The sequence below is a fragment of the Pangasianodon hypophthalmus genome, chromosome 16, assembly GCF_027358585.1.
Source record: "Pangasianodon hypophthalmus isolate fPanHyp1 chromosome 16, fPanHyp1.pri, whole genome shotgun sequence".
In the NCBI taxonomy this organism is placed as follows: domain Eukaryota; kingdom Metazoa; phylum Chordata; class Actinopteri; order Siluriformes; family Pangasiidae; genus Pangasianodon; species Pangasianodon hypophthalmus.
This window is the reverse complement of record NC_069725.1, coordinates 15,051,751-15,075,200: the sequence shown is the minus strand read 5'-3', so window position 1 is coordinate 15,075,200 and position 23,450 is coordinate 15,051,751. Positions and strand designations below refer to the sequence as shown.

Below are 23,450 nucleotides of genomic sequence, written 5' to 3'. Positions count from 1 at the left end.
ATTTTGGAGCAATGACTCAGCAACAATCAGTAATAGTGCATTAATGATCTCCAGCAGTGCTCTTTTGTGGGAAAATGGTTTTAAACACTGTTTTTTAATGGAAAGAATAATCAGTGAGGGGAAAAAAAACACTCAAACTGTCCTCTGATTAGAGTTAAATTGCAAGAACTTGTAAGAGAGAGAAGGCTGCTGATGAATGTTCACTCTAGCAACCTTTTGGTTCAGACTCAAGAAGCTATCGTTGTCTTTATTCAGTTCTCCTTATCAGTCCATCTCAATCCAGTGAACACTCACTTAACTACACACCAAATATGCAAACAGTTCAAGTCGTTCTGCAAAGTTATACTGTCTCCTTTCACAGGATCTTGAGAACCTTTACATTCACTGCCTCTCTGTCTTTCTCACTCGGTGTCCCTTTTGCACTCATGAATGCTTTCTTATTAGCACCAGGGTCACTGAAGGTCACGGTGTGCCGCTCTATTTGTGGTACACAAGAAGAGAAGAGTGTATCAGTGATGCCTGCTTACATTATTAACAAGAAGGATCATACACACCGGTCAAACTTATCTCTCATTAATAATGTACCAGTGATGCAATACTCACCGTAAGAAGTTATTTGATGAAATAAAAAATCAGAGATTATCAGGACAAAATCAAATGGATGAACTTGTATGGAGATGTGACCTGACTGACAAAATGAAGATTTCATTCATCTTTAGTAAGCACTTCATCCTGATCAGGGTTGCAATGGATCCATCTGGAATGCAAGCTGAGAACACACCCTGGATAGGATGCCAGGCTGTTGCAGGGCATCATGCATGTGCAAGCACACACACACACACTCACACCTAGGGGCAACCCAGAGGAATCCCACACTAACACGAGGAGAACATGTGAAACTCCATACTGGCAGTAACCCAAGCCTGGAGCTGTGAGACGGCAGTGCTACCTGCTGCCCAGAAATACACACATGGATGAACTTGAATGTAGTGACCTAACTGATCAAATGAATCATTCGTTCATCTACAGTGAGAATGTTATTTTGGTCAGGGATGGATTCTGAGTCTATCCTGGGAACACTGGAAACAAGATGGGAATACAGTATGTCCTGGATTGGACACCAGTCCATTGCAGGGCTCTACACCTTCACACCTAGGGGCGTGTGAGGTGACAGGAGACTGAAGAATCCAGAGATAACCCACACAGACACAGGAAGAACATGTAACAGTAACCCGAGCTCAGCTTCGCACCCAGGACCCTGGAGCTGGAGCAGCAGCTGGCGCACTATCCACTGCGCCGCCCTCATATGTACCATTTATCAGCCAGGCACAGTGTGACGTAGCTTAAAATGATGTCAGGCGACAAAATCCAGCGACTGCGATTGGCCAATCGGCGCGTCATGAGCCCGCCTACTTCAGGCACTTCCGTCTCTGTGTCAGCTGCGTTAGCGTCCCAGCACTCAGAGGTTCAGTGGGAAGCAGGCGCTGGACTACATCACATTCAAATCAGCACAGGTACGAAATGAGCTCTCTACCTTTCTACTGTAGTGCTGTTGACTGCTTTTACACGCATAAACACTTGTGTACACCATGTCTGTCAGTGTGAAGCCTCTGAGCACTGGGACCTTGTAAGTTAGCTTGCTCTTTAGCTTGTAGCTATCATGGGGAATGTATTGAAGTGAACGCTGTAAGCGAGCATCCGCACTTGAACAGTGGTGATGCGAGCACCAAGCTGCAGTGTAGAAGCCACAGAGAGACATGTTATTTACTGTCATTACTCAGTTCACATGGTAAACATTATTAGCTATACGTTACGCTTTGGACTGGAGTGATGCGAAACTCTATTAGCACAGCTAGCGAGCTAACTAGCTACAGGCTCAGGCTGCTGCTTGCTTGTGAGCTGTGAGCTGTGAGAGTTAGTACTGATCCCCTCTGCTTCTGTTAAACAAACTCTCTGCTGCAGGTAAGTGTGTGCTGTGAATTTACCTCACATTCCATTTCCGGTTATTTCATCTGACTTTGTGACATGTGTTTAGAGTGACTCAGAGGACAGTCATGATTCTGTCCAAACAGCACCTTGCTGGGGTTTGAGATACCAGCCATCAGCTCAACATTTCCTACATCAGAGCTTGTCAAACTGGTGGTTTTAAATTTTTTTTGGCCACCAGAATCCTTTTTAACTGGGAAAAAAAAAATCTTTGCATCCCCTTATTTTTATGAACTGTTAAAGTATTAAACTCTCTGTAATAATATTCTGGCTGGTTATGGGAACCTTTTATTTCTTTTTATTTAAATCTGACTTGTCATTATTTACTAGTTATCAGTTTTTTTTTGTTTGTTTTGTTTTTTTTGGCAACCAGCATCCCCTTTAACTATAAAATAAATAAATAAATAAATAAGGGGATCCAAGGATATTTTTATGAACTGTTAAAGTATTAAACTCTCTATAATAATATTCTGGCTGGTTATGGGAACTTCTTATTTCTTTTTATATAACTCTGAGTTGTCATTATTTACTAGTTATCTGTTTTTTGTTCGTTTGTTTGTTTATTTTTTGTTTTTTTTTTGTTGGCATCCAGAATCTCCTTTAACTGTATTATTATTATTATTATTATTATTATTATTATTAGTATTATTATAACAATAACAATAAAATAAAATAAGGGGATCCAAGGATATTTTATGAACTGTTAAAGTATTAAACTCACTAAAATAATATTCTGGCTGTTTATGGGAACCTTTTATTTCTTTTTGTTTGCCAATTGTCATGATGCGTGATATCACAATAGTTAGATTTCCTAGCAAAACAGTAGTGTCGTGTGTGTATGTAAGTGTGTGTGTGTATAAAAGAAGTAAGTTCAATCATATTTTTATTTAACATCTGAAAACTCAAACTAAAAAAAAAAAAAAGGAGAGCAGTCACTTATTACAATCAGTTTGGGCTATAAAACTGCTCATCTGTCAGAAAATTGCTTGTGGTGTAATTGATTGTGATATTGATATTATCAGCTTATCACCCAGCTCTAGTTTATTGCAGGGTTTCTCATAGGGTGGAGTTCCTTTACTTCCTTGAGCTGCACCTGATTGTGTAAATACTGCACTAATAAATATCCAATACATTATTAGTACTAATTATTAGTAGTTATTCTTGTGATTGTCTTCTTAAACTTCAGTTTTTGTAATAGTGAATTTTGTTTTTCAATGAACTCTTATTGTATTGTACTCCAGAAGACTCTGAAACTCATGTGGAGCTTCTAAATGACTGAAGATTTCAACTCGGAGATTCATTCACTCATTCATTCATCTTCAGTAACACTTAGTAGCGCTTGATTCAGGTCAGGGTCACTGCGGGACTGGAGCTTATCCCAGGAGCGCTGGGCATGAAGCGGGAATCCACCCTGAATGGGACGTCACAGGGCACGACGCACACACTCTCACATACACACACACACACACGCAGTTTCACACGTATGGATCATTTAGATTCCCCAGTTCAGTTACCAGCATGTTTTTTAGGAGGTGCGTGGAAACCGGTGGAACTGGAGGAGATCCACACAGACACGGGGAGCACAAGGCAGAACTCCACACAGACATTAACACTAGCTCAGGATCAGACTGTAGAGCGCTGCAGCAACACCATGCTCTTAAACTTGATATTAAATAAAATGATTAAATAATGAAGCATCAACCTGTCACTTGTGATGCTCAGTCCTGCAGGCCAGTGGTGTCTTGCACCTCATTGTTCCTCAAGTCCCTAGTGTGCACTCCTGCTGCTGATAAGTGTTGAGTTAAAGGCAGGTTCAGGGAGGTGAGCAGTCGTAAACATTCCAGAGAGGCTGTATGTTGCACCCCGCGTGTGTGCGTGTGTGTGTGTGGGTGTGGGTGTGTGTGTGTGTTTGAGTGTGGGCAGGTACATGGGTCGGCAGGTATGTCAGACCGAAGGTGTGTACAGTTGTCTGTACATCAGTGTCTTGCACATGAACTTGCTGATTCATGCTGCGCGTCGTCACGTGTGAACCCAAGCTTGATTTGTGTGATACAAATGTGTGTAAGAGTTGACGGGTGATTTGAAGGTGTGTGAACCGAGAGTGAGCGTCAGTCTAGTGTTTTGTGCAAGAGCTGACTTTGTAACAGGAACAGCCCTGAACTTTGTGCTTACCCAAACCTGTTTGCATCACGGTACACGGTTCATGTGTATACTTAATCACACATGTCCATCCTTTATGTTTGGAAATGCTAGATTGTAGGTTTTTTTTTGTTTTTTTTTAAACAGATATTCAAGCTGTAATTCTAGTTCAGAACTGGAGCACTGCTTTATTTGCAGCCTGTAGATTTTCATGCATGTTGTCGAGTAAGGATATAAATGAAGTAACTCAGGAGAGACCAGTACTGCTACTTACAGTATCATGCGTGTCTTCATACAGTTTTACACACCATCCAAGCTCACACACACACACACACACACGCTGTAAATGCTCACTCTTCATCAGGACGCCTTCATCTGTTGCTATACTGAGTTTGAATCAGCAAGTTACTTTTGGGAAAGAGGAAATGTACTTCGCATACAGTTCTCTATAGATGTGATGATATAAATTTCAGCCTTGCTGCATGTCAAACCTTGTGCTTGATGTATTTGAAGGAAAAAAAACAACTTCTACTGTATGCTGTATTATCACATTAACATTAATGCAACAGGGTTTTAGCCTTGTCGTGTTTTTAGACCAGAACCTTTTTGTACTAGTGTGAGTGTGTTTTGTCCAAAGCACGTATGTAAGTTGCTCTGGTTAGGTGCGTCTGCTAAATGTGACTAGGGATGCACCTAATTTTAATATTATAATAAGTATCCATAAGAGAGGAAAAGATAATCAGCTTGGGGGTTTAGAGTTGGATGCATAACCAAGCAACACTTTTCCACAGTATTTAAACATTCCTCCTGTCTCTGGTGATGTGCATGTTTGTGTGATCCACAGATATAATCTAGAGACTAAAAATATCAAAACTCGCAGCAAAAGCTCAATATTTCGGTCTGTAGCGCTACTGTAGCAGCACACACTCTCTGCCACACAGCGTGGGACTGAACATTTCTCTGAATGAACACACGTCGTGATGGCAGTGCTGATGTGAAGTTCATGATGGCTGGAGTTGAGATTAGGTGCTGTGTTTGTTTGCGTGTGCAAACTAACGCACAGTAGAAGCCGATCATCTCTCCGGGTTCAAACAACGACTCTTGTGTTTAGACCTGATAGACAATACAGCACCTGCACTGTGCTGAGGCTGGGTTTATTTAGCCAGGTGTCATTCAACAGGGCATTTGGACTCGCTTTCCGAGCGAGCTTTACTCATCCACGCAGAGCTCTGCTCTCTGAATACTAAAATAAACTGCATGCCAGAGATGTGGGTGGAGAAGGGGTAAGCTGTTAAAGCATTGACTATATTTGAGACCTTTTGCTGAATTAGTGAAAACTGGAGTGTTTTGCCACAGGGCTGTGTGCAGGTGGAGGATTGGATATAATAATAACACTTACAGATGTTTAGTTTTTGTTATACAAGTATAAGTGCATGTATATTATTGAATCTGTGACTGAGACTGGACCTTTCCTTAAAGGTCAAAATTCACCCTCATCCACTTTTTTTATTTTTTTTTTTAGTTTAAATCTCTATCATGGACATGTTGATCTATTTACATATTGGTCGTTACCCCATTACCTCATTACCCACAATTACTAGCTCTTGCTTCATCTCTGTGTGAAGAGACTGATGCAGCAGTGCTTTATTACTTTAGTTTGTTCGGCTTTCTCGCTTCCTCATCAGGACTCTCGCTTCCACGTTTAAGCATCCCTGTGCTTGTCTAGTATACTGCTAACAAGCCGAGCTGAGTCTCTGCCGTGACTCGTGTAGCTGCACTGCTTTCTGCAGCTTATCTGTTCCCCCTCATTCTACACTGGATTACTGATTAATGCGAAATTAAATGTCACTGGAAAATGGTGAGTAGGAACAAAAGCTCTTGCTCTGTTGTCTTTAAGAGCTAGGATTTAAATCTGACGATTATCTCTTGGCTCGATATCGCTGAAACTTTTAAACCCCACTGTAACTGTGCTAGCAGCGTCTTCCTGTGACGTCAGTACGACAGACAGGGCAGAAAAAAAACAGCACCAACCGACAGATTAACACCAGAATCACTAAGCCTGCTACAGCTATTTCAGTATAAACATATTTAACGTGTTTCCTTTAACAACCCACAGTGGGAATGATATTTTATTGATTGAAAGTTCAGCGTTAATAATGTATCAGGATTCAGAGAAGGTCAGACGTTCAGTGCTGAGCTCCATCTCACTGTAGACTCATTAATGCTCCATTGTCTTTTGGTGCCCTTTATTTTGTCGTTCCTGGCCATAAATGGCTCCGCTGTACAGCGTGTGAAACTGCAGTAGGTCCATGAAACAGATAGCTGGAACACATCATGTGTGGGGTGACTTCTTGTAGAGTCATTTATCTTTGTGTGGGAGTGGGTAAGCCTGATCTTTGCCCTTTAAACCTGTGAATTAGTTGCGCTGTGACAGTCAGCCTTGCGTCATGGTTTCTGAATCACTTAGGTCTGTTAGGTCACAGTGAGCAGGGTTATGTGTTTTAAAATGTGTAATACATCATTGAGCTGATTTTTAATAGGGTAAGTTTGCATACGCTGATAATTGTGTATACACTATATAGTTCTATTATTGTTTGTTTTGTTTTTTTTTTAATTTGAAGGTAAAATGGTGTGTAGTTATTCTTCCTGGCAAGGGCAGTCCTATGATTGTGTGCTTTTGTGTTTAGCGGAGAGATCAGTTTATATAGTAACCTGTTTTCTGTGGTGCCCTTTACTGCTACACAGCAAAACCATTTGGATTGTTGGCACACTCTGGCCTGCGAGGCATTCGGTACACGTCTCATGCAGGGACACCGTGTAGCGTTACATCCAAGATAACATCAGATAAGTCTTATCGAGGCCCAGCTACGTGAATGTTTTGCAACATACCTGTTTTTTTTTTTTTTCTTCATAAAATAGCTTCGTTTGCTGCTACGTAGAGCGTCTATCAGCTGCTTTTCAGCATTTATTGACCCACTGAACACGAGAGCTCACGTTAACCCACACCGTCGATCTGATGTGCTCTAGCTCACACTCATTCAGCTTAGAAATATTAACAGCAAACCCAGCACAGTTCACACGATCCTGCCGTAGAGAGCGTCATCTTAGAGCGCATCTCTGGAGATGTGTTTGATATGATGAGCTGCACCACGTGATTATCTCTCCCTAATGCTCTGTCATTAGATCTCACGTGCTGGTCAGAGAGGTATTTAGCACTATTAAACTGGGTTTGAATAAATAAGGCCAGGGATAAAAGTGGTGCGATATTGTTACCACGATGAATTAATATGTTACAATACACCGTCCTGAGATATAGCAATAACTTTTTATAACATTGTTATAATTACAATTACAGCTCAGATCATAAACAGCTGATTTTATCCAAAAATTTTGGCCCCTAGTTGACAGAACACATCCATTTCTCTATTATTATTATTATTATTATTTTTATTATTTTTATTATTAGTAGTAGTATTTGTCTGCGCTGCATGTGTGATTCACTACCATGTCGAAGTAGAGCAGTACGAATTTATTATTTTTTTTGTCTATAAACATCTCATCTTAGTGCATTTGTCCTTGTCTTGTTTAGGCCCTTATAAACAAGTTCTTGGATTAATCAGGCATGTTTCATGTATGCATGCCTAGTCATTTAATAAACCAGAAGGAAGGATTCATCTAAGATGATGTGTTAAGTGAAATTAGCCTCCTCTGTTGATTGTTTGTCTTAGCAGAAGCCTTCTCAGGGATTGATTACAGGGATCAAGGCGCGCATACTAGTGGCTATGTTCTTTGCTCATGTTAGCTTATCGGTCCATCAGCTGGAGACACACAGGCTGGTGTGTAGCGGCTGGTGATGGAGTCCAAAGATCACTTCTCTAGCATGCATGTTCCAAAATACCTGCCCAAGTAAGGAGACTCACGATTTCCTAAAACTACCTGTTGTGCATGTAGTGTAAGTGATGCTTGGAAGTGCAAATTCCACAAAGGCCCAGATCCAGCAATTCAGTGTACTCTAAACTCTAAATGAAAATAAGGAGTGTGCACAAGGCACCGTGTGTCATATTAGTTGTGCTATTTCTGATTGATTTATTATTGTGCATTACTGATGAATTTGTGTTCCTGCATATTTATCTTTTTACAGGATTATTGGCGTGGGGTTCGTGCAGTCAGGAACATCAGCCAAGCATCCGCGAGGGACCATGTTCTAGTGGCTCGCGCTGGCTGTCTGACAATACAATGAACAATGAGGACGAGTTCTATGATGCCGTCACAGGTGAGTACAGATCAGTCAGAAACTCACTCAGGGCCTCAATTTTTCACTGCTGCGTTATTACGCAGTTCTCATCAATCCGTTGTGATTATGAACATGACATTCAGCATAACTGCTCCTAACAGCAAAGCACACAAACAGCATTTTTAATCGCTGTCCTCTTCTCATTCGCATTAACATTATGTGTAAAGTGTTCGATTCAACACTTAGCTGTATGCCTATTGAATCATTCTTGCTCAAAATTTTCGACTTTGTTAAAAAAAAAAAACGCCATTTATTTATTTATTAATTTTTTTACCATTTTTATCCGAAAAGTTTTGGCTAACTCAAAATATTCTCCATTTACCTTGTCAGAAAGCGAGGGTGTTGCGTCAGTGCAGCTTTCAAGCACTGTGGTTATGCGCTAAAACATTACTAGTGTGAAATGGTAGGCAGGATGGGGCTTCCACAGAGCGTCGGTTAGTATCAGAGAGTTCAACACCTTGCGCAAATGTCGATTGGCTCATCTGTTGCTTTTATTAAGAAACAGACAGCTGTTGTGCTATGCAAAATGCGTAAAGGCTTTTAAATATTAATGTTTTTTTCCTTACACCTCACGTTTGAATACTTCTTATATAAAACATTAAACATTTCATAACAAATTTCATTACATAACATTGTCATTTCATAACAAGTGTGTTTTTTTTTTTTTTTTTTTTTTTTTCTTTTTCTTTCTCCAAGCACTGGAATTGTGTGGATGTTGCATTGTTACTAAGCAGATGGAATTGGATCATTTAGTTTAATAAGTAATAATATAATTATGTAATTATATAACTAATTATAAGCATAATTCTGGAAATTTTCCTGGAAAACTGTAATTATTAGCCAACATGAGTAATATGGGCCTTGGTGCATTCATAATAAATTAGTATGGTGTGTTATCAATGTTTCCTGTAGTGCTAATACATCGTGTGGTATGATGGTGTGGCATGAGAGTATGACGCACAGGTGGAGCTAAGAATAGAGCAGAGCACTGATTGGTCAAAGGCAGTTGACTTCCTGATCAATAACTCTGGTTGAACTCTGCTGAAATTCTTTTAGCTGAAGGCTGGTGTAGTGACTGTCAAAGTTTCTCACTCTCTTAAATTGTTCTCTTTTTTATTTTGGCAGATTGAACCATCAGTTTTGAACAGCAGTTTAATGGTTCAGATTCTTTTTTTTATTTATTTACCCAGAATAATGTTACTTCCCTGCGAGCCAAGTAAAATCCACCCTCTTCTAGTTAGGGCACATTTCAAATGGCTTTTGTTTGTGTTCTAGATATAATGTAACAGAGCTGAACGCCCTACCTAGAGCCCTCACGCGTAGTGTAGAAAGACATTTGAGATTCAGCCACAGATGCACAGCTAAAGGTCGAAGTATTTTCACACTTGTTTGAGTGTGCATGCTTCCATTAACACAAACTCACCGTGTCTTGTGCTTCTTGCTTCACTTGAGAGAGAAAGAGAGAGAGAGAAAAAGAGAGAAATATAGCACATTAACTTCAAATGAGACATGCCTGGTTTCATTTCAAAATGGTTTATTTGAATTTTGAATCGAAACTCTGCTTTCATGAGTAGAGGTATGTGAGGAGGAGTAGGGTGAGCAACGCCGAGCCGTGGTGAGTCGTGCTGTTCGCTAAAGTGCTAGCTGATGCCAGTAATTGCTTGCAAGGTGCATTGCTGCTAAACAGATGGAATCAGATTGATTGTTTAACAAGTTACTGTTCTATTAATTTTAATTCTGGAGGTATTTCTGGAAATTGGTAAAATAGACCTAGCATAGTTCCAGAGGGCCCTCGGTAGCCACGTCATGGCTGCTTTTAAACACCACTTCCAGCACTGCTCTCAATGACTTGCCTCATTTCTCTTAACTCTCTTTAGCACTCCTTTTGAATGCTGCTCCTTCTGAATGAGCTCCAGCAGGCTGTTTGTTTGCTTTTAGCAGGCCAGCAGAGGACAATAACCAGGCACCTGGGTATCATCTTACCTTTCCTCTTTGCCCACGCCTTTAATAATGTAGCAGTGTTGACCAGACTGGCTGACAGCTCCTGTCACTGCTGCGTACACTGAGATAAAAAAAAAAAAAGATGGATAAATCAATAAAAGGGAGAATCAGACCGTTAAAGCCATATAAAGTTTCTCAACTCTTTGTTCCAGCCAGGTTGTACTTGATAACAAAAGGTCGGCACGACCGTATCAAGTTCCCACTTTTTGCTCCTTTACGCTGAGCCTTGGTGGTCATGGAAATAGATTTGGGCTGGAGTTTTTGAGGCTGGAGCTTGGTTGCTGAGCTACGTTGGTCACTAGCAAATGCCAATTAGGGCATTCTTCTTTTGGTAATAGGGAGAGGGGGTCAAATTCAAGCCTTCCTAATTTTCTAAAGCAGTTTGTCATTATCAAGGGTTTTCCTCTGGGAGCCTCTGAGGGATGCAAGTGAGCTGTGGGGCTGCTGTGAGACATTCAGCTGTAATTAGTTGTGTTTTGGTTTCAGTCCAGACTCTCAGAAGCTGTGCATCTAGACTGTGTGTGAGGGGAATGTAGGGAGTGGCATTGCATGTGTCTCTGCAATTTTCAGCTATACATATAGCCCAACAACTATAGGTGTTCTCTTATTGGCTGGCGTGTCCGTCTGTATTGTTGGCGTGAAAGTAAGCGAATGTGAGCACATGCATGCATTGATTTTGTACCAGAAATTATGCAACTTTTCAGGTATATCGGCATATCTCACTCTGACTCATCATAAGGTTTATTTTTGTGTGACAGGCTTGGATTCGGACGAGTCATGTGAGGGCACTTCAGAAGCCAGTTTTAAAGATGCAGTAGTGGATGCTGGTGCTGAGAAGAACAATGGCACTGTACAAGAAAATGGAATCAAGAAACGCAGGTAGAGTCAGATTCCTTGGCTGGATTCAGCCCAGGGGTGTTAGCCTGTCTCTTCTAAAAATGGGCTGAAAATATGTCAGCTATCCACGGTACAAGCTGCTTAATGGTGACAGTAACTGTACAAAGTATCACTTATGGGTGGGTGTGACTTTACCTCTCAGGTCAACACTTCCTGCTCCCATGTTCTCCAGAAATAACTTCAGCGTATGGAGCATCTTGAAGAAATGTATAGGACTGGTGAGGCCATCAGACACAATAACTAATGACTTAAATGTGTTCCTCTCAGTTGTTGTGGCTATGAACTAGAAAGTTGTGTTACTGTTGCAGGAGCTGTCTAAGATCACCATGCCCATTGTGTTCAATGAGCCCCTAAGCTTCCTGCAGAGAATCAGCGAGTACATGGAGCACACGTACCTCATCTACAAAGCCTGTGCAGAGTCTGACTCCACTGAGAGAATGCAGGTGGACATAAGCATACACACAACCATTTTAGAAGAGCATGTCTGTAGAGTTTTTCAATGTACACATAATTTTGAAATGTTTACAAGGCTTTTAGTGTCTAATGAGTGTCGTTACTGTGTGTTTTGAACCTGAGAGAATAGTTCTGTGGGATCAAGGCAATGTGACCTAAACATTTCATATAACAAAGCTAGTGTATCAAAACTTATGAAGCCCCAAACACATGAAGATTTATTTCTACTAGACATTTCTGCTTGAACAGGATGTTTTTTTTTTCGTGTGTGTGTGTGTAAGACATATGTAAGGAAAGTAGCACCTTTAAATGTAAAAATGTTTAAAAATGTAGTTTTCCCTAAGGCTAAATTTCACAGACAAATATACAAATCATAAATGTTTAATTACCGGTTTACCTTTTAATAAAGAAGATTTGCCATAGAAAGTCATACTGTTTGAATTTTTTAGCAGTTGATCAGAGTTAAGCCGTGGCTTTGTCTAATTCTGCTTTCTTTCTATCAATCATTCTTCCCCTCGTTCCCTCAGGCTGTAGCTGCCTTTGCTGTGTCCGCTGTGGCCTCTCAGTGGGACAGAACTGGAAAGCCGTTTAACCCTCTGTTAGGGGAAACCTATGAACTCACACGGTAAACAAAGAAAATATCCACCAGATCATTTCTAAGACTGTAGAGACCAAGGCATTATAGCTAATGGGTGTAGGTTTACACATTATCTTGTACATTTATAGTTCAGGGGTGAAGTGGCAAAAATCTGTGAGTTTTAATAGAGCAGTGTGAACACAAATATGACCTTTCAAATACAGATTTGAGACACATATGTAATTCTAAATTGAATAAATATCTCGGCCATTTGATCATAATTAGAACGTCGGAATTGGAATAAACGTTTGCACCTCGCTGTGCATGTGCATGTTACTGACTGCAGCATCCACTGCTGATAGCATCTGAGTAGCAGCTAACTTGAAAAAAGGAGGATTGCCAATAAAAACCCACAAAAACCAGCAAAAGCTATGCATGAAGCACTTTTTCGTTTTTTTAATCTACTCGTGAACAGCTGAGATCTCGGCCACTATCCAGAGGAAACAATGTTTGTGATAAGGCTTATGCTGCTAGTTCGTTCAGTTTGCTGCTGCAATGATGGATTGTCTTGCAAATACAACTTCTTTATTGTTTGACACATATAGATGGTAATTGTGACATTGTTGGTTTCAGAAATGTGTGTATGCAGGTCATTTCATCAGGTTTGTTCACACTAGTGACAGATAGATCACTTTATAACCTTAATAGTATGAAGATCTACACTATATGGCCAAAATTTTTAGACACCTGACCATCACACTCATATGTGCTTCTTGAACATCCTGTTCTAGATTTAGTCCTCCTTTTGCTGTTATAATAATCTCCACTCTTCAGGGAAGACTTTCCTCTAGATTTTGGAGAGTGGTTGTGTGGGATTGCTTTGTGCAGTCCACTCTAGTCCTTCCACTCCAACTTTGGCAAACAAAGGTTGTGCTTCCAACTTTGTGGCAACAGATTGGTGAAGGCCCACATATGGACGTGATGGATAGACCCTTATATTACAAAGGTCAGGACTTGTAAAGAGGAATCTAAACTGCCAAGGCTGAAAGACCAGATCTGAACAGAAAATCAGAATCAGCCATAAGACTTCTAATGTGAAAGTGGCCCTGCTTATTTTCTGAGCTCTTCTTTGCCTCTTTTAGGAGCCCACTTCTATTTAAATGGCTTCCTAGAGTCTTATTAGCATGATGTTATCTGAAGATTGCAGGATTTGATGGTTGCGTTAAATACCCATGTGTGTGTGTTATTGGTGCAATAGATTTTCCTTCCCTTTTTTTTTTTATCAACTGTCTTTTTCTCTTCTCCTCTCTGTCTCTCTTAGAGAGGATCAGGGCTTCAGGTTGATCTCAGAACAGGTGAGTCATCACCCACCAATCAGTGCATTCCATGCTGAGAGTTTAGGAGAGGACTTCCTGTTCCATGGCTCTATATACCCAAAGCTCAAGTTCTGGGGCAAGAGTGTGGAAGCAGAACCAAAAGGAACCATCACGTTAGAGCTCCTCAAGTGAGTCACACCCTGTATGTGTGATTAGATTACTGTGTGTAGATAGTGGACTTAACCCTGATTTACTGTCTAACCAAGGGCAGTGTGTACAAGTGTGCGCTCATGTGTCAGTGAGTGTATATTCGTCTTGGCTGGGTCTTCTCCTGGATGAGGCAGAATATCAAGGTTTTTGGTTTCAGACCAAAAGTGTTCTGGAGTTGCTGGGTAACTGGCTGGTCACATGTTCTCTCTCTCTCTCTCTCTCTGTGTGTGTGTGTTCCTTGCAGGCACAAAGAGGCATACACATGGTCAAACCCTTTCTGCTGTGTACACAATGTCATTGTGGGCAAACTGTGGATTGAGCAATACGGCACTGTAGAAATACTGAATCACAGGTACACCACTGATTTATTTACTGAATTAAAAATTACAGTGTCATGATAAAATAAGAAAATAATGACTTACTTCCACTCTGGTTGCTAAAGGACAAATCTAAAATATAACCTTGTCCCGTCACAGTTGAGAAGTTCTTTGACCATTATGCTGTTAATATATAGTGACTACGGTGACTTTTCCGCATTTTTAATGTTACAACCTGGAACTGAAATGAACTTATCTGGGTTTATATGTCTTACATCTAGCACAAAATAACCTATAATATTGATGTGGGGGGGAAAAATATAGTTTAGCAAAAAAAGAATGCCATTACTGTGGGGAGGAAAAAAAACAAAACATATTAAATCTAGTTTGGAGACAAGTGGAAAAAGACGTGCGCTGGTTTGCTGAGACCAAAACTGAGCATTTTGTCTTTGGCACAAAGCGCTTCATTTGGCGGAAACCCAAGACTGCTCTAATCACCCTGAGAGTACCATCCACACTATGAAGCATGGTGGTGGTAGCGTCTTGTTGTGGTGATGCTTTTCATTAGCAGGGACAGGGAAACTGGTAAGGGTTGGGATCAAGACGAATAGAGCTAAAATCAGGACAATCCTGGAAGAAAACTTGTTCCAGTCTGCAAGAGCGTCGAGACCGGGGTGGAGGTTCACAACCCTAAGTACTCTACCAGAGCTACAGTGGAGTGCTTCATAACTAAGAACCTAAATGTGTTGGAATGCGCCACTCTGGACCAAGACCTCAATCTGATTGAAACTCGGTGGCAAGATCTGGAAATGATCAGTTTGATCTCCATCAAGTCTGACAGAGCTTGAGAAGTTTTGCTAAGAAGAATGGGCAAGATATCAGAATCCAGATGTGGAAATCTAAATGACGTATCCTAGCAGCTGTAATTGCAGCCAAAGGTGGTTCTAGTAATTGATAGATGTCTGCTTTTGCCTTTGTGTCACAATAAAAAAAATGTTTTGCGCCAATATTAGACATGTAAATCAAATATGGACTTAATTGGGATTTTCCTTTCAACTCCAGGTTGTAAAACTGCAAAATGTGGAAAAGCCTCAGGGTGAATACTGGTCTACTGCCTTTTTTGGTGTTTGTACCATGAATAAAATAAATGGGGCCCTGGAGGACTAGTGGTTAGGCCACAGCGCTCTCACCGCCATGGCCTGGGTTCGATTCCCGGCCAGGGATCCAACCCCAGTGGCTGTGCAACAGTGCGCTCTCAGTCCCGCTCCCAAGCCCGGGTAAAATTGTTTCAGGAAGGGCATCCGGCGTAAAAACTGTGCCAACTCAAATATGCAGACCACTGATCTGTTGTGGCAGCAGCCGAAAGAGGAACAACAACAGCAACCATGATTAAAATAAATCAGAACTCTACTGTAACTTACAATAGTACAATAGCATGAGTGGAAAGATTGAAGAAGAATAAGTAAGTAGGAGTAATGTAGGTGAGATGCTATTCGATGTAAATGTGTGTAATCTCTTGTTTGCTCTGGCTGATTAAATGAACAGTACTGGAGATAAGTGTGTGCTGAACTTCAAACCCTGTGGGATGTTTGGCAAAGAGCTGCACAGAGTGGAGGGATACATCCAGGATAAAAGGTGAGACCCTGCGTCTTTTAGTCTTTGAGTAGTACCCTGTAATCTGATGAGATGCCGTTACTACCCCAAAGCTTTCCAATGACAGCGCATCCCAAAGTGTTTTATTCCTGTTATATGTTGACAATTTGCCAATAAAATAAATAAAATTTTTTATTAATTAAAAAATGATGCCATTATTTTATTTGTTTATAATTATGTTTTTAATGTTGTGGAACATCCACAAAACAGTTTCTGTTATCCCTTATGTTGTAACAGCTATAAACAGCCGTTCTCTCAGCAGCTTCTGTTTTTTTTCTCTCTCTTGAAATTAATAAGACAAAAAATGCAGCTTGTCATGTTACCAAGAAACCAGCAAGCCCTCCATCATGAACACTATATTTCCTATATCAAAAAATGTACAGCTTTACCTCTGACTGTTATTACTGTACTATAGAAAAGATTAATATAAATCTTGCAGCCTTAACTATTGTCATAGCTGTTGTTAGAAAATTAATCAACATGTTTTGAACAATCAGAATCGAGCATTTTACAGCTCTATACTTAGAATTTCAAGTAGAGTTAAATGTGACCCTGAGTCAGAAGTTGCACATAGCCAATTTGTTTACAAACCAGATTTTATGTTCAAAAAAAAAAAAAAGGAAAAAAATGTAATTCTGGGCTGTTCGTGGTTTTTATTGGCTTCTGATCAAACAAAGTCTCAGGTTTAATGCAGTTGCTGAATTTCTTACTGTGTTTTCTGTCTCTCACTTTAATTGATATATATTCTCTAATATTTGCCATACAAAGATAATATTGGCATCAGCATACAGCTGCGATGTTCGTCTGTATAGCAGTGTATAAAACCTGAAATGTGGGTCTGGGTCAGTACGAGTCCGCTCCCAATAGAGAAATGCTTCCTCTGTCACTGCTCATTGTGCACATAAGAGAATGAGTCATCGAGATTTTTTTTCTTATCTCTGGGTGTGTATATATGTGTGTGTAACCAAAAGGGACACATAGCTCTACACTGACTAATTTGTAACTTTAAGAAAGAATTAAACTTGAGCCCATTTATTTATTAATCTAGTTTGCCAGCTGGAGTCATTTGTAAAGACAGTTCATTGCTATTACCGATTCCTGAATAGGTTCTTCTTCAGCGTGTTATTTTAAGACGATGCCGCAGCATGTTCACGTTTAATAAAAGATGAACGCCGCTAGGATTCGTTGCTAGTGTTCTTTGTCTCACTGGATGTTTTTTTTTCTCATGTCTGTCTCTGTGTTGCAGTAAGAAGAAGCTATGTGTGATCTATGGAAAATGGACCGAATGCATATGGAGCGTAGACCCACAGGTGTACGATTCTCATCGCAAGAACGATAAAAAAGGAGCAGCAGACACCAAGAAACAGAAACCGGTGAGAAAGCAATGTAAAGATACAAATCCTTTTGCTGCATTTAAAAAAAAAACAATGTTCTCTAATTAAACATACAGTACATCCATGCAGATTTTAACAGTTACGTACCCTGGTTTGACCTACACACCAGCAGTTCAGCAGATCATGCAGATACGGGTCAGATGCCAAAACTGGACAGCTGAAGATCACGGGATATTTTTCCAATCTTCAGATGCCCAGTTTTGGTGAGCCTGTGCCCACTGTAGCCTCAGATTCTGGTTCTTGGCTGACAGGAGTGGAACCTGATTCTGTTCAAGGTTCAATGTGTTGTGCGTTCTGAGATGTTTTTCTGCTAACCACAGTTGTACTCAGTGGTTATTTGAGTTTCTGTAGTCTTCCTGTCAGCTCGGACCAGTCTGACCATTCTCTTCTGATCTCTTTCATCAGCAAGGCGTTTCTGTTTGCAGAACTGCAGCGGACAGAATGTAAACTCTAGAATGTAAACTCTACAGAACGTCTATGCATTCAAATTCACATTTACAAATTAGTTGAAACCAAATCAAACCCCATTAGTTGTATTTAGTATGAGGTTCTTGTGTACATAATTTTGATTTAGTGTTATTTGCTATTTAATGTTACTTATTCTAGTCTAATTAATATACTTCTTGATGATACTGATGTTGATATTGATGATAAAACTGGACATCAAACATTGGCCTTTTCCCATTGTTTAATTATTGCACTCCAATTTACAATAAATTGATGAACAGGGAAACTGTGGATGGAAATTTTGTGCACTCCTTTTTAAGATTAGATTAGATTATTTGAAAATTTGATGAATGAGAGCCATTGCCTCCCTCAGCATATGATTCTTAATAACACATCTTCGTGCCAAAGAACGCATTAATCAAATGATCTGTTCATAATGACACTGAACTGCACCTACTTATATTATGAGATAACCTGCTTGGCCAGCTATTTAATCACAAGCAAATTCTCTTCAAAGGGGAGCACAAATAAACCAAAACATGGTCATAATGTTACTTCAAGAATGCAAAATGGTAAATCACACTCCTTTTAAGGCAGAAAATTATGACTGGTCTTTAGCTTTATCTGTTTGGGTTTTATAGGATGCTTGATTACGGTGTTCTGTTAGTTGAGTATAATGTGACGTGTGTGAGTGGCAGACAGTGGTGAGTCTTTGTGGTGGGTTATACTACACTAATAATATAAAATTGGTAAGCGAGTTAAGACCAATTCAAACGTTAATTGGCTGAAACACTTGCAGTTAATTTGCTCATGTGGAAAAAAGTAAGATGACAGTATTTGTGTGTGTGTGCGCGCGCGTGTGTGTGCAGGAGGAGGCAGATGTTGCAGAAAATGATGATGCAGATGACATGCCAGAGGTACAGGAGACTGTAGCTGTGATCCCTGGTAGCACTCTACTCTGGAGAGTGTGTCCTAGACCACCTCACTCAGCAGAGGTGTATATATATTTACACACACACACACACACACACACACAGAACATCTGAATCTATAATTCATCCTAACTCATCACACTGATTGACCGTATCCCCTTGTGTCTCTCGGCAGATGTATAACTTTACTAACTTTGCTATCACACTGAATGAATTGGAATCTGGCATGGAGGGTGTTTTGCCCCAGACAGACTGCCGCCTACGACCGGACATACGAGCCATGGAGAATGGAGACATGGGTAATGAAGTCTTTTTTTTTCTTTTTTTTTTTGGAAAATCTCTTGATTCTTCTGGTGCTATTGTCAAACTAAAAAAAAAAAAACTTCTTTGCATGGAAAGGATTGTCATAGTGTGTGTGTGTGTGTGTGTGTGTGTGTGTGTGTAGACGAAGCCAGCAGGGAGAAGGAGAGGCTGGAGGAGAAGCAGAGAGCAGCTCGTAAAGACAGGGCAAAGGATAATGAAGAATGGTCTACTAGGTAAACACTGGGCACACCTTTACAGTACAAATTCTTCATGCAATTATTGCATAGCTTTTTCAGGTGCTTTTCTCCAAACGTCCCCAGGACAGAGAAAAATTTAGTTGCTCTCTTAAGATGTATGTAAAATTTGCATTCAGATGCTAGTGAAAGAAATATTTTCGAAGAAAACTTTTATTCCCGCTTTTGTCATTCATGATCAAAATAATTACCAGATAGGACTTTTTTAAAATAAATAAATAAATAAATAGTTTAAATAATTTTGTATATTCTTTTTTAACTTAACATTTGGTCATATGCAGGTTGGTATGTGGGACCAACCTTCATTCGGATACATAAGTAACACACACACTCGGGGCAGTAGGGCATTAAAAGAATGAAGAAGCATCAAATAAATTTTGCAGAAATGAAGGCCTTAATTAGCATTAAAATATCTGAAATACAATACCCACTATATTTTTTTACTTACTAATTTTATTAAAGATGTTCCTTGATTTTAGAAGCTATGTATTTGATTTCCTGGATCATTAGCAGTTCGATTTATATCATCGGAATCACAATAACGTTACTTTAACCAATATCATACAAGATAGAGTTGATCTGATGTTTTGACTGTATCTACAAATGTATCCATATTTGTGAATTTTGTAAACCATTTTACTGAAATATCTGAGGCAGAACTGCGATGTACCTTACACCATAAATTTGGGTCACTTTGATGCAGAACAGTAACTTAGCTTTTGTATAAAAAAGCTGTAAAGAGGAAAGTCTCTGCAGTCTGTTGGTAGCAGCATTTTTGGCCCTGGAGTTTGCAATAATTTTAAACATTACTCATATTTTAGAAGTTTTATTCATATATATATATATATGCAGTATTGAAGGAATACGCCATCATTGTGTTCAGCCTAATCTGTACGTACCACATCTTTAGTGTATTTGTGAATACTAGACAAGAAGTGCCATTTACTCTATAACAGAACAGGTCTATAAAACTTCAGTAATCAATTAAAATGCACAGATATATAATGCAAATTTGAAACCATTACTTCGTAATAAAAGAGGAGTGAGGATGAGACAGAGAGATGAGCCTTATGAGCTAAAACAGTTCTTATCAGACAATCCAAAAATTAGCACCACAATAACAACTTATTCGTTCAATAACAACAAATCCTTGAGTTATTTGGTTTGTTCCATTGTGGGAACTGCTACAACATTCGTGGGTTTCACAAATGGATCCTAGTCGATCACCTTTAGAAAGCTAGCATCATTAACTATCCCGAGAATCCTTGAGGAACCCTTTTCCCCCTTGAAGGTTATGTGGTATCTGTGCATGATCAGATGGAACCTGATGGTGTTACCTACAAATTCCCCCCTGTGGATAAAATATAATCTCTGAAAAGACAAATTAATCATATAAAGTTTGATGAACACTGTTGACTGGTGAACGTTTTAAAAATGAGCTGCCATTTCTGCTTCCATCTCTTGCAGGTGGTTTGAGCTGGGAACAAACCCGTACACAGGATCACAGGACTGGCTCTACACTGGAGGTTACTTTGATAGGAAATACACAGACTGTCCTGATATCTACTAATGAGGGACCAGCACTCAAATCCTTTCCTTTCTTACCGCCACAGCATCCAGCATCACATATCACACATGTGTTTATATATATATATATATATAGTTCATCTGGTTATATATATATATAGTTCATGCTGGTTTTTCATCACTCAACCAAGTATATACATCACACACTGCTTACCGTATTTAGCAAAACATCTTTAACTTGGTCTGTATTGAAATCAGGGACTTGAGCGCTCATTCTGTAAGTTCTGTATTTCTGATGGGTGAAAGGGGAGGACGTGATCACAGCATTTCGGACTTTCTTATTTTCCCAGCTAGTTGGGGTTTTTGCTGTGAGAGCACTGATGTTTTTCATCTAGATCATAAGGAAAGTGCAGAAGAAAAGAAGAGGGACTGATTATCAGAGAATTGCCTTATTCTCTGCCTTAGAACTCTTAATACTCCCATTACATCTCTGTGCCCTGTTTAATTTTAGTTTATTGCTCCATGACCGAATCTGCAGGTCAATCTATATAATCAACGCATACTGTGACGCGGAGCCAATTTCCTCATGGTCGTAGCCCATACTCAAATGTGTGTGAACCCACAGAGGTGACGAACATTTTTGACTTTTGAGAGCACTGATATGCTACAAACTTACCTGACCAACTGGCCACTGTTAAAATAGTCAAAAGTGAATCAAATCATAATGATGATGATGATGATGATGATAATATTAGTAATAATAATAATGATCTGCTCTGTGTGTGTGTGTGTGTGTGTGTGTGTGTGTGTGTGTGTGTGCGCGTGTGTGTGTGTGTGTGCGCGTGTGTGCAATATACTATATTTCAGTTTATGTGAGCATTCTTCACTTGGAGGTACAATATAATGTCCCTGATGGGTTTTTAGTTCTCATGGGGGGATTTTTTTCCGAGTCAGAAACTATAGCAGTTATTCACATAAAAGTTCACATTAAAAAAAAATGCAACCGTGAAATGTATTTTTAATGACTGCTGAGAGATTTGCCTCTGAGTATCATGCGATGTGTGAGCATTTGGGTTGTGATGCTCTGACAAGATTGGAATTGTAAAAAAAAAAATATAAATATATATATATATCATGCATTCAATGTCATGCCTAATAGGATTAATGTTGTGTTTTGTTAGCTGTCGCAAGTTCCTTGTTATTTGGTCTGACTCTTTTTCACCACTGTTCTGTAATACGGCATATTTCTTGCAGTTGCGTGTATCCAGTTTGTCCTGTCGTATACATCAATTTAGAGCACATCTGATTTAAATTTCATGCATCATGCTGTATTCATTATCACTATTCCTAAACTTGGGTAAACTCGCACACCTCTTGTGAGAGCAGTCACAATCTATGCAACTCATCAAATGTTTGAAATCCCTGTGTATTTACTTGTAACTGTATTAGGTCTGAAGCTAGATAAATAGTCCATAGTTAAGTCTGACTGGGGAAAAATGTCTATAGGCAGTTTATGGGATTGAAAAGTTGCAGCAAAGTATGCTCTCAGCTAATATTATTTCCTTCTCAGTGCCCACAGTTGCTGATGATCACCCTTCCTATAATCATATTTTCTTTTCCCTTTTCGCTTGATCACTGAAACTCTAGTTATGATATGTGCAGGAGATAATCGTCGCATTGACATTTTCGAGGCACAGTGATGCTAGAATTTCATGTGTTTTATTTTAAATACCAAACTTTTTTCCCTTCAGTGCCTGAGTTTGTATCACTGATACTTGACATTTTTATTGTTTCTCAATCAGTGTCATGGGTGTTTTAAGATTTCTTTAAAAGTATGCGTTTTTTTTTTTTTTTTTTGTCTGCGTGCTTAACCAAATTTCACTTCCTTTCCCTCAGTGATTAACAGTTTAAAATGCTTAAATGTCAGTGAGAATGTTGGCAGATTTTCACAAGCTGTATGATGTACACATGTACAGTGCATTACACTACTTTGTTGTCTCCATTAAATTAGTTGCTCCATTTAAATGTACATTCGATTATATGAAAACTAGCAATATAAAACTAATACAGATTTTATTCGGCTTTGTGTGGATTCATTTTGTAAGTTCAGTGTTTTGCCATTACACTTCACTGTACATCATGTTTCTGTGTGTAAAGGCGTCATTTATCACAAATGTTGCACATCTGTAGTAATTACAAACACAGCATATTATTTTGTGCAATGATTTATTTTTATAGTATTTAAATACTTTCCTGGTGAGAATTTATTAAAACATTTTATTTTCCATTGGGGATTAATTTTTGGATTTAATTTCCGTTAAAAATAAAAGGATGCCACTCTGGTGGACTGAATTCTATTGACGTATTTTAGTTAAAGCCTGTTATTGTTTTGAAATAAAATATATGTGAAGGAAGACATGTCCCTGATTCATTGAGCCGTCTTGCCACATATCCATTTATTACGCAGACGTTAACTATGTCCATTCCTTTAGAAAAGGTGCTTTAAGATTTATGAAATGAGCGACTGTATACCTGTTCATTCATCCAGTCAGGCGGTCATGTGGCAGCAGCACAATGCATAAAATAATACAGATACAAGTCAAGAGCTTCACTTAATGTTCACATCGCACATTAGAATCAGGAATCAGATTGTGTTCTTGGCCGACGAGTGGAACCTGATGTGGTCTTCCGCTGATGTAGCCCATCATCCTTGAGGTTTGATGTGTTGTGCATGAACGAGCAGGGGTACA

The 23,450-nt window shown here is 39.4% G+C and overlaps 1 protein-coding gene across 2 annotated transcripts; it reads left to right on the top strand.

The window, feature by feature from the left end:
* The first annotated feature begins 1,333 nt into the window (after nucleotides 1-1,333).
* Nucleotides 1,334-22,776, top strand: osbpl2b (oxysterol binding protein-like 2b). Of its 2 annotated transcripts, none has more exons than XM_053240463.1 (14): nucleotides 1,334-1,514; nucleotides 8,267-8,398; nucleotides 11,179-11,299; nucleotides 11,460-11,535; nucleotides 11,626-11,760; nucleotides 12,298-12,395; nucleotides 13,669-13,851; nucleotides 14,118-14,225; nucleotides 15,736-15,825; nucleotides 17,090-17,216; nucleotides 18,554-18,679; nucleotides 18,792-18,915; nucleotides 19,062-19,152; nucleotides 20,641-22,776. In XM_053240463.1, exons 1-14 carry the CDS (start codon nucleotides 1,349-1,351, stop codon nucleotides 20,741-20,743), a joined length of 1,680 nt encoding a protein of 559 aa, XP_053096438.1. In that variant the 5' UTR covers nucleotides 1,334-1,348; the 3' UTR covers nucleotides 20,744-22,776. The 2 variants fall into 2 exon arrangements, with proteins under 2 accessions (XP_053096438.1, XP_053096439.1); XM_053240464.1 differs by lacking the exon at nucleotides 1,334-1,514 and adding an exon at nucleotides 6,540-6,666.
* Nucleotides 22,777-23,450: the final 674 nt, after the last annotated feature.